The sequence below is a fragment of the Neophocaena asiaeorientalis genome, unplaced genomic scaffold (genome assembly GCF_003031525.2).
Source record: "Neophocaena asiaeorientalis asiaeorientalis breed wild unplaced genomic scaffold, Neophocaena_asiaeorientalis_V1.1 scaffold714, whole genome shotgun sequence".
Classification (NCBI taxonomy): Eukaryota; Metazoa; Chordata; class Mammalia; order Artiodactyla; family Phocoenidae; genus Neophocaena; species Neophocaena asiaeorientalis.
Window position 1 is genome coordinate 1,333,747 of NW_020175660.1, and position 11,329 is coordinate 1,345,075.

Consider the following 11,329-nt stretch of genomic DNA (forward strand, 5'->3'; position numbering starts at 1 on the left):
GCAGGGGCTCGGGAACCCTGGGAGAAGGGGGCGGCGAGCCTGCTTCCTCCCTCCCTCCTTCCCTGCCCCCACCGCTGGGCTGGCTGGGCTCCCATCAGCCGCCACTGCATCATCATTATTTCATTGGCGGCAATAAGAGGCAGCAGTAGGGACAGCAGCTGCGGCAGCACTCGAGCCAGCTCCAGTCACAGTTCGCCCGGGGAGTCAGGCCCCCGTCCCTGCCCACAGCCATGGACGTCTTCAAGAAGGGCTTCTCCATCGCCAAGGAGGGTGTGGTGGGCGCCGTGGAGAAGACCAAGCAGGGGGTGACAGAGGCTGCTGAGAAGACCAAGGAGGGTGTCATGTATGTGGGTGAGTTTGGGCGTGGCAGGGCCTGGCAGGGCAGGGCAGCTTGGTGGCCGCTCAGTCATCTGGGCCTGACTTTATCCCCCAGCCCCTGGGAGGCATTTTGAGAGGGATGAGGACGTGGCAGTTGAGTCAGGGTCTCCCAGCCCTGGAGGACCGCCACTCTCCCGCACACCCCATTGTCTGTTTGGCCTCCTCAGGGCCCCAGGGGCCTCTGGGACAGAACAGCAAGGGAGGCACTTAGCCCTCAGACACACCTGTTTGTGCGCACACACCAGCGCACACCAGCGCCCCTGCCCAGCATCACCCACAGGCCCCCTAACTCGGGTAAGAAGCCACACTGAGCCTGGAGCCCCGCGGACTGGGCAAGCAGGGGCTCAGCAGCCAGGCCACGGGTCCCCACCCCGCCCAGAGGGAAGGGGCGCTTCAGGGGAGATGAGACCAGCCCTCAGTGTCCTGTCCAGCCTCCCGTGCACCCCACCCCCGTCAGCTCCTTCCGAAGAGGAGGCTGAGCCGATGACTCAGCTCTCGTTGACCCTGTCCTGCGCTGCTTCCGAGGCCCGGGCCATACCCACATGAGGTCCAGACCCTACCTCAGGCCTGGTCTCTCTCGTCCCCCCATCCTGTCCTGTCCACTTCCCATCCGTCCCCTTCCTCCAGACACAGCAGGAAGTGGCCTTTGAAAGGATGGCCGGCCCCCAGACACCATCCTTACCTCCCACTGACCCTGCAGCTTGTCCAGCTGTTCTGTGGTGTGTTTGCCTGGCCCACTCCCCCACTCCCAACACCAGGAGTGGGACTGGGCTGACGCCTCCACTTCCTCCACAGGAACCAAGACCAAGGAAGGTGTTGTGCAGAGTGTGACCTCAGGTGAGGAGCCCCAGTACCCGGGGACATGGAGGCTAGGACTTGCAGGGACTTTTGCACCCTGGTGCTAAAGGCCCAAGCCCAGGCACCTCCTTTCCCCCCTGCTGTACACGGACCCAGATTTCTCCAGAATCTGGGGCTAGACCCAGGGTGGACTGCCCCCATCGTCGTCAGAGCTCCCCTGGAGTCAGAAAGGGGACAGCCTAAGGTCTCCAGTAGAGCCAGAGTTTTGAGCGCCCTGGGAAAGGGGCTGCTCTGGCCTGACGGGAAGGCCGGGCCTGGGTGGGGTGGGGTCAGGGCTAAAGCCAGCCAGATTCCTCCCACAGTGGCTGAGAAGACCAAGGAGCACGCCAACGCCGTGAGCGAGGCCGTGGTCTCCAGTGTCAACACCGTGGCCACCAAGACCGTAGAGGAAGCAGAGAACATCGCGATCACCTCCAGAGTGGTGCACAAGGTGAGACCTGGTCCCCAGCCCTGGCCCTCAGCCCTGTCCCATCCTTTCCCCTGGGCCCCAGGGAGGCCAGCTGGGGAGGAGGCACTATCACCCCACTGACATACAGGGGAATGGAGACTCAGGGGCCCTGGTCTGCGTTTGGTGTTGTCACATCCATTAAGTCCTGGAATCCTCACAACCACCCCTGTGAGCAGAGCTGTGTGGGGCCCAGTTGGAATGAGGCTCAAAACCACATTCTCCTGACGGCGCTCAGCATTTAGGAGACACCCCATTCCATAGCGAAAGAGGGGTCCTCAGGGCCCCGAGTGGTGACGGGCGGCCTCCCACGGGCAGTGGACACCAGCTCAGAGCTGCCAGGTCACCGCCAACCCAGTGTCCAGCCTCCCTCCGGGCGGGGCAGGGCCTCCTCCTCCAAGGAGCAGCAGGGAAACAGCGCCCCCTGGTGACGGAAAAAGAGTGAGGGTTCTGACCACACCCTCTGCCTCCACCTTTGCGAGCGTGCGTGTGTGCGTGCTTGTGCCTGGTGTGAGTGTGCCCGTGTGTGTGTGCGCGCGCACGCACGCGCGCCGGGCAACAGAGAGCACAGGAGCAGGGGAGCACTCCCAGGGGGTGGAGGCTGGCTGGGCGAACTGTCCCAGAACCCACCACAGAAAGACTCTGCTTGAAGCATTTTACACCGACTAACTCATTTCTTTGGCCCAAAATCCCATGAGACAGGGTGTGGAAATGAGGCCCAGAGAGATATGGTAATCAAGGTCCCACGGCTAGTCTGAGTGAGCCTGCAATTCTCTGGGCAGCCTGGGTCCCGAGACTGTGCTCTGAAAGGGAGACTCTGAGCAGGAGATCGGGAGATCATGGTGGGAGCACTGTGGGCAGGAGGTTTTCCTATTCCAGAGATGTGCCGTCTCAGCTCTGTACGAGGCTGTGCTTTAGAAAGCTCTCCTACCTGGCACAGGCCCCGAGGGGCCTGTAGAGTCCCAGGCACCCAGCACTTTGAATCCCTGCTCCAGGGAGTGGGTGGGTGGAAGGGTAGGGGGTCACCCTGCCCCTGGCTCTGGGGGCAGCACCAAGGCATCTGTTTCCAGGGCCAGCACAAGGTCTCCGGATCCTAGGAACAGGCAGGTGCCCTTCCTTCTAGTTCCCAGCTCTGCCTCGTCCTAGCTCTGTGACCTTGGGAAGCTACTCAACCTCTCGGGGCCTCCATGTTTTCAGCTGTAAAATGCCTGGGGTGGGGGGAGGGTGGGGCTGAGAGTATCCATTTCACTGGGCTGAGATGATGCAGGGAAATGGCCCCCATGATGCAGCTTCGCCTTGCTCGTGGTGAGCACCCGACAAAGGGAGGTGACTACATCATCATCATCAGTGCCCCTGGGCACTACCCAAATGTACCCCAGGAGATCCCAGGCCCCTCCCTCCCTCATCCCCTAGCAAAAGAGGCCTTGGGATGGGGCCAGGCTGCCGCTGCACCTCTGAGCAGAAGCCTGGGCACTCCTCTCTGACTTTGGAGGAGGGCTGGTGAGCCCTTGGAGCTACCCCAAGGAAGACATTTCCTGGTGACACCCAAAAACCAGCCGTGACTCGCCCTCCAGTGAACCGTAGAAGGATGCAGCACTGCCAGTCTGTCTGACCGTTCATGCCACTGGCCTCATGCACCCACCTTGGGGCAGCAGGACTAGGTAGGCGGCCACCTGTCCTTTGCCTGGAGAGCCTGCCCCAACTCTGGCTGCCCCAGTCCACCAAGGGGCAGGATGGCCCCATGGTAACGGAGAGGTGGCAGGACCCTCCAGAGGTAGGAGCTGAGACTAGTGTCCAAGCTGATCACCCAGTCTGGCCCAGCCTACCAGCATTCACACGACCACCCCCAGACAGGCCGCCATCTCAGGCAAGCGCCTGGCCGGGTGTAGGTGGATAGAAGGAGACAGGAAGTGGGAGAGGACCATATAACCGCTGCTGGTTCCAGCCAGACCTGCCTGAGCCCAGTGCCCATCCAGGAGGCAGGGAGAAGGAAAGCGGTGGCACTCATGCTACTGGGATAGGGTTGGGCCTGGAGCAAACCAGACCTGATCCCTACAAGCCTCACTGCTTTGACCTCTGAGGCCTTAAGCTGGATACCTGGCCTCTCTAGGCATAGGGTCCCCATGTGAATGGTGATAGCATGCACCTCCTCCTAGGGCTCTTTGGGGTCACAGGAGGACAAGGGTATGTGATCACGTGATTCAGGAACACTGAGGGTGGGGTCAGGCCTAGTGCTTCAGGGGCCACTGCCCACCCCACCTCACTGGGCTTCCTCATGGAGGAGGCCCAACCAGGGACTGTCAGTGACTCAGCATCTGCTTTTGGGGGTGAAGCTGGGCTCAAGGGTACTTGGTACCCCCGGAAGGCCTTGGCATCATCAGGCAGAGTACCGCTGTGAATCCTTACGTGAGGCTCTGTCACCTCCAAGGTCAGTCTGGCCCTCATACCTCCCTCACCTCCAGCCCTCCACACAGAGCAAGATGATGAGGGCCTCTGCTCATCTCTGAGGCCAGGGTGACAAGGCCCTGGATGCAAGGAGCTGGGGACTCTGTGCCCTCCACCTGGTCCCACGTCCCCTTTGCTTTCCCACAGGAGGACCTGCAGCAACCTGCCCCCTTGCAGGAGGACGAGGCGGCCAAAGTGGAAGAGGAAGTGGCTGAGGCGGTAGGACCTGGGCTCCTGGTGTTACGGGGGGGTCCCTGGGCAAGCTGCTTCCCTCCTGGGGCCCCAGAGCCCTCAAGGGAGCCTCTTGACCTGCAGGCCCCTGAGCCTGAGTGTGAGGTCTCCTCATGGATGGCCCCCTCAGGGCAGAAGGGCACAGATGACACCTGTCCCCACCCCACCCAGGGTGGCCACTGAGGGCTGGGGCCCCAGAGCTGTGTGTGAAAGTCTCTCTCTCTCCCAGACCAAGAGTGGAGGAGATTAGAGGGCTGCAGGTGAGCTCGGAGGCCATGGTCCCCACGTCCTCCCCTGGCTGCCCACAGGCTAGTCCTCCCACGCTGCCGCCACCACCATCACCTGCCTCCCTTGTTCCCTCAACCCCTCTGGTCCTTCTGACCCCACCGATGCTGCTATGAATTTTTTTTTTTTAATGATTCCAAATAAAACTCAAATCCCTACTGCATACCTGCTCAGGCCTCCTGTCTGTGCTGCCTCATTCATGAAGATGCCCTCTGGGCCCTCCTGGGAACAGGAGCTGGGCCAGGTATGCTACGGGAACACCTGGGCGTTTCTGGAACCTGCTGATAGCGGGCACTGCCTTCAGGGAGCCCCCCTGCACCGCCACCCCGCCATTGCCGTTTTTTGTTTTTTGTTTTTCGGCCATGCTGCGTGGCTTGCAGGATCTCAGTTCCCCGACCAGGGATTGAAACCAGGCCACCCCCACTGGCTTTTCACATGGAGGTGGCAGCCCTGCTTTTGGCTCGGGCAGACACCTTCAAGGACACACTGTCCGCTGGAGCGTGACGCCGGGATGCCCCAGGTTTTGAGCTTTGGCTCACCCTCTGAGGATGGACGCCACTGACGACAGAGGGTGAGGATGGGCCTCCTGGGCCTTCCCTCCACGTGTGTCCTTGGTGGAACAGTTCCTTCTGGGAACAGGGATACCTAACGCCCCTCCCTGGAGCAGATGGTGACTTTCAAAGATGGGAAGTCTAGACCCATAGTAGGGACTCTTTGCATCCTCCTCTGTGAAGAAGGACGTGACCCCAGGGTTCCTCCCGCCTGGTCCCACCCAGCCTTGAGCTCCCCACCAAGTTGGACCTGGGCTTTCCCTTTCACCGAAGAGTTCTGTCAAGTATCATTAGAAAACACAACAGCGTAGAGGCAGAAGAGCCAGCCTCCACCTTGAGAGAAAAAGAGTAAAAACGAACATTTGTTGAGCTCCTTCCAGGTGTGGGACACTGTACTGAGTGCTTTACCTCCTTTAATCCTCAAAACAAATGGCACGTCCCAGTTTCGTTGAAAATGAACTGAGAAACAGAGAGTTAAATAACTTGCCCAAGGGCACAAAGCTAGGAAGCTGGGACCCGGGCAGAAGTCCAGGTGGCCTCGCTCCAGAGCCAGGCAGCCTCGCTCCAGAGCCAGGCAGCTGATTCCCATGCTCTGCTACGTCCACCCGGACTGCGGGGGCTCCAGTGGCGTTATGGCAGATGCCGCCACCCCCAAGGTTTCAAAACAACCCGGGGACCAGGGTGGTCGTTGTCCTACACGAAGGGCTATTGGCGTCATGCCCTGGAGTCTCGTTCAGAGGTGCCTGAGCAAGGAGAGCAAGGCTCCCTTTCCTGTGACAGCCAGTTTGGGTTCAGAGCATCTAAGTGGCTTGCCCCAGCCCTCCAGCCCTGGGTGTGGGCACCAAAACTTGAGTCCACACCACCCTCCCACCCTGCCTCTGTGGTGGGGAGCAGAGGTCAAGGGCAGCCCTGGGGGGCTGGGAACCAGTCAAACACAGCTGAGCTTCGTTGTATCCCAGCCTGCCTGTCATGGGTATCCACGGCTGAGGAGGCAGAAAGGAGCAGTGAGCTGCTGCTCTTGCAGCCCCCAAACCCTACTGTGGGAGGAATGAAGGGTCTGGAAGAGGTGCGGGCAGTCCCAGGTGTTCCTGCTCCGGGCTCAGACACTGCTTATCAGCAGGCCTGTGCGTGCCCCAGGAGGAGGGCATCTGGGGCCTGGGCTTGCCGGAGAGAAAGCGGTGAGGATCTCGGCCCTCTCAGGTAACTGGGGGAGGAGGACACCTAGACTCGGCCCCTGGGGTCCCAGTGCCCTCTCCTCTGCTGAAGGAACCTGGGAGGGTCCCTGCTGCTTGCCCCCTGCTCTCACCCCCATATTCAGGGCCAGTTCCTGTGATCAAACAACAAGGTCTGCCCGGTCCAGGTAGCCTCTTCCCCATCCCATGGGCACTGCAGTGCTCTTTGCCTTTAAGCCCCCTATTATGTGCTGTGGGATCTGTGGGGCTGCACCTGACTTCCCTAGAGAGTTACTGCTCTCCCCCCATCCTCTCCTTATCCGAGAAGCGTCAGGCACCCTGTCCCTTTTTTTTTTTTCGGTAGGTAGCAGTTTTGTTTTGTTTTTAAATATTTATTTATTTATTTTGGTTGCGCCGGGTCTTAGTTGTAGCACTTGGGATCTTCATTGTGGCATACGGACTCTTAGTTGCGGCGTGCATGTGGGATCTAGTTCCCGGACCAGGGATAGAACCCGGGCCCCCTGCATTGGGAGCGTGGAGTCTTACCCACTAGACCACCAAGGAAGTCCCAGTAGGTGGCAGGTTTTTTGTTTTTTTTTTTTTGCGGTTCGCGGGCCTCTCACTGTTGTGGCCTCTCCCGTTGCGGAGCACAGGCTCCGGACGCGCAGGCTCAGCGGCCATGGCTCACGGGCCCAGCCGCTCCGCAGCATGTGGGATCTTCCTGGACCGGGGCACGAACCCGTGTCCCCTGCATTGGCAGGCGGATTCTCAACCACTGCGCCACGAGGGAAGCCCAGGTGGCAGTTTTAATAAGAGAACTTACATATGAGGCTTGTCTTGGGCGGCCACAAGATGAATAGATCTCTGCCCCAGCCCACCAAAATCTTAAAAGTTAACAGAGGACTTAACTCGGGTCAGTCATATATTCAATCCAGAGGGTTTCAACAACACCTTACTCTGTCAAGGCTGTGTCCTTGAAATGGCCGCTGGTATGGGAATTGCAGGCAGGACATACATTCCAAGAACAGGGGAGGGGGTGAGGAGCCTCTGATTGCCCAGGTCCAGCTCGCAAGGCAACCAACAGTTATACCCTCTTGATGACCTCTTCCAACGTTGCTGTAACAGATTTTTCAATCATCTACCATGTATCAGGCAAGGTGCTTGACTCTGAGGAACCAAACTAGGTATGCTCTCTCCTCTCCAATTGCTCGGAATCTTGGAGGTGTCAGGGAGGAAGAAATTTTCCTTTACCTTTCTAGGTTCTTCTGGCTGGTTCAAAGAATCATACTGACATGAGACAGATTGACAGGAGAAAATCAAAATTTAATAGTGTGTATACATGGGACAGACCCAGGAAAACTGAGTAACTTGTCAAAATGGCTGAAGCCTTCACCTTAAATACCATCTTCAGCTAAAGACAAAAGAGGATCTTGGGGCTAGAGATTTGGGGAGGAAGGCAATTGACATGGAGATGGAAAAGCAAATGTTCGGTAAATAAATGTTTGCTGGGCCATGCACAGACAATGGGACACAGAGAGGAATTTTAACAAATAGACTTTTCTCAGTTCCTCCCTGTCTACACACCTAGTTCATACTCTAGTTATTTATGGCGATAGCTCTATTCCTGTAAGGCCCTCTCTCTAAATTCAGCTAAGGGGAAAGATCAAAGTTTTCCCCTGAGTCTTTTGGGCCTTGATTGTTTTCACCTTGAAATAACTGGCTTGCCAAAATGACATTTTGGAGTGTCAAATTTTGCTCTCCTACAGAGGGAAGAGAGAGAATTTGAAAAGCAATCACTAAAGTCTGGTAAGTGTCATGTTAGGGAAGTACAGAATGCTGGGAGGCCCAATCTGGCATACTTCATCTAATCTGTGATAGTTAAGGAAGGCTTCCCAGAGGTTGTGATATATATATTTTTAATTAATTTATTTATTTTTGGCTGCGTTGGGTCTTTGCTCCTGTGTGCTGGCTTTCTTTAGTTGTGGCGACTGGGGGCTACTCTTCGTTGCGTTGTGCAGGCCTCTCATTGTGGTGGCTTCTCTTGTTGCAGAGCACGGGCTCTAGGGCGCGCAGGCTTCAGTAGTTGTGGCGCACGGGCTTAGTTGCTCCGCATGGGGGATCTTCCTGGACCAGGGCTCGAACCTGTGTCCCCTGCATTGGCAGGCGGATTCTTAACCACTGGACCACCAGGGAAGCCCGTGGTTGTGATATTTTCTATGAAACTGGAAGGATGAGTAAGAATTAGCAAGATTAAGGGGGCCTTCCCTCCCCCCACCTTGAAGGACCCTCAGCGGAGTGTCAGGCATCCATCAGCCCATTTAATCCTCACCGTAACACTGGGGAGATTCTGGTATTGTGCCCCCCACTGTCAGGCTTGATGAGGCTCCTTGAGACCCTGAGGCGCAGAGAGATGAAGGAACTTGCCCTGGGGGTATGTGAACCCAAGAGGTCTGACTCCGGTGCCTGAGGCTTTACAGCCACTCAACTGTCCGTTTTGTCGCCTGCTTGGGCCCAAAAGCCCCTCCCAGAGAGGCTGCTGCCTCCCAGTCTCGCTCCTTGCCCACTGGGCCTGGTGCCAAAAAGCAACAGCAGCTCAGTGGTGAGCTAACTTGGAGCCGTGTAAAAGGCCTTCCTGGCTAAAGGGACTGGTGCTACTGGTGGTTTTTCAGGAGGGCTGGCAGGCCTCAGGAGGGCAGGCAGGCCTGGGGCAGGGTCTGGGCGGGGCTCGCCGGAGTCCAGGAGGTACCATCAGGCGGCTCTGCAGCGCCTTAGTGCTCGAGGCTGGACCAGGCTCAAGGCCGGGAGGGGCGGGGCGGGGCAGGGCGGGGCAGCTGCTTTGTTAGTCTGCGTTTGGTGTCCCATTCCCCCACCTGATCTCAGCGCCTGCCCCTTCCTCTTGCCCGGGAATCCTTCTCCCTTAATCAATTTCGTGTGTGTGTGTTTCCATATACCCCACACCAGGGGCTGACCCTCCAAGGCTTATCCACCCCTCCCCACGCATTACAGGCAGAGCTTGGGCCAGCCGAGTGGACCTGGGTAGGTGGGAGCTTCCCAGAGCGCCACAATAGGGGAGACCCCGACGGACGTGCAGAAACAGGCCCCAAGAGGATGAATCAGAGAGCAGCCTTAGAGAGGGTCGAGCCGCCGCACCCAGACGCAGAGTGGGTGGTCTCCAGACTCCGAAGGCGGGCTCTGGAGCGGAAGAGCGCTGGGCGGGTGGGGGTCCGAACTGCACCCTTGAGCGCCAGGATGTTGAGACTCTAACTTCCTGCCCAGAAAACAATGGGGCTGACGGGAAGGGAAAATGGGCTTACGCCCCACAACAGACCAACCAACACCTGGCCCTGCTGTATCCTCACCACATAAGGAATTACCTTGTATAGCAAACCACCCCCTCCCCTTGCAAGCCGCCTTCTGCTTTTACCCCAATAAAAATCCCCCTCATCCAGTAATGGACGCGACTTCTCTGGCCCCTTTCTCTCGGGCCAGTGACCCTCGCCCGGGAGCGCTCCCTAATAAAGCTCACTTGAAGCTTTCCTCTGTTTCGCGGTGCCGTTTGTTAAGGTCCGACCTTACAGTGCCTCGAGGGTCTTTTGCTTTTTCTGGGATCCCTGGCTGCCCTACTGACGCTCAGGTCACTAACTCCCCTCCCAGCGCCCCCGCTCGTCACCACGCCCCGCGCGCCGGTCCCAGGAGTGGTGACCTGAGAGGCCTGCGGCTTGGCCGCTCTCTTCCTCGCTGTTTGGCCTGGGGTGCTTCCTGCCCAAGTCGTTGGGCTTTGGTGACCGACAACGATTTCCTTGCCTTGGCTGGACACACACGGGCCGCCTTCTCCGTTACTCCCCCTCCACCTCAGGCTGCTTGGTCCCCAGCCAGGGTCGCACGCACGCAAGTGACTCACCCTCTCGGAAGGGATTTACTCGACCATCTCCCCACTGCGCTCCCTCCCTACCCCTGTCCCAGCAGCGGCTGGGCAGAGGGCCAGTCTGCAGTGTCTAGGCTGAGTGTGTGGGGACCGCCAGCTCGGCGTGGGTCAGGGCGCTAGGCTTTACAGTCCACCGACTCGGACTTGACATGTGAATTTGGGTGAGACCTAACTCGCCCTCTGTCCTCAATTGCTTCCTGTAAACTGCTAATAACACCCATTCCAAGAGTTGTGAAGGTTACACTAGAGGCTGTAAGCGTTAGGGCAGCGCCAGGCACAAGGTAAATGCTTAATAAAAGGCAGCTGCTATTATTAATGACCACTCCAGCCTGGAGATCCTGACCTGGTGCTGACCCCGCGCTCACAGGTTGGGGAATCTTCAGGGTCAAAGAGGAAAAGTCCCGCTCACGCGGTAGAGGGAGATTGGTGCGCCCCCCTCTGCCCCCAGCCGCTCTCTGGACCCCTGATCCAGTCCCTCTGCAGCCCCGAGACCCGCTCCAGACCCTCGGCCTTCCTACTACGGCCCGCCGGAGGCCAGGTTGCGCTTTCGGGCCGGCGGGGACTGGAGCAGGGCCCGGTCACTCCCCTGAGCTCGAGTGCTGGGAACCGCCCCGCGCCCCCTCCAACCCCCCTCCTTGCAGGGCGGGTCGGCCCTGGGGCGCCTTAAAAACCGGAGCTGGCGCTCGGGTCGCCGCCGCTTTGAGCAGGATCCAACGTCGCTACGGTTATCCTGAAGTACCTCGCAGACCCCAGCAGCCATGGCCAGCAAAGGCTTGCAGGACCTGACGCAGCAAGTGGAGGGGGCGGCCCAGGAAGCGGGTGAGGACAGCGCGCGACCTGGGGCACATAGTGGGACCCCCGGGTGGACGCGGGGGTGGGGCCGGGGGCAGAAGCCTGGGGACTGCGCAGCCGGAAAGTCGGCGGGCGGTTCTGGCTAGGAAGGGCCCTCTCTGGAGCTGCAGGGACCCGGAAGGACGCCCACCCGGACCAGCCCGGGAATGATGCCTTGAGGGAAGTGGGAGAACAGCAGGGCCTGAGG

The 11,329-nt window shown here is 58.9% G+C and overlaps 2 protein-coding genes across 3 annotated transcripts in view; both read left to right on the forward strand.

Moving 5' to 3' along the window:
• The first annotated feature begins 116 nt into the window (after positions 1–116).
• Positions 117–4,788, forward strand: SNCG (synuclein gamma). Of its 2 annotated transcripts, XM_024731432.1 has the most exons (5): positions 117–351; positions 1,174–1,215; positions 1,539–1,666; positions 4,274–4,345; positions 4,587–4,788. In XM_024731432.1, the coding sequence occupies exons 1-5, from the start codon at positions 231–233 to the stop codon at positions 4,605–4,607; spliced, it is 384 nt and encodes a 127-aa protein (XP_024587200.1). In that variant the 5' UTR covers positions 117–230; the 3' UTR covers positions 4,608–4,788. The 2 variants fall into 2 exon arrangements, with proteins under 2 accessions (XP_024587200.1, XP_024587199.1); XM_024731431.1 differs by lacking the exons at positions 4,274–4,345; positions 4,587–4,788 and having other exon boundaries at positions 134–351; positions 1,539–1,765.
• Positions 4,789–10,947: 6,159 nt separating this feature from the next.
• Positions 10,948–11,329, forward strand: part of ADIRF (adipogenesis regulatory factor) — a 2,346-nt gene continuing 1,964 nt past the window's right edge. Inside the window, exon 1 of the mRNA XM_024731430.1 lies at positions 10,948–11,109. Coding sequence (XP_024587198.1) covers positions 11,049–11,109 — 61 coding nt within the window. The 5' untranslated portion in view covers positions 10,948–11,048. The remainder of the gene's footprint in view (positions 11,110–11,329) is intronic.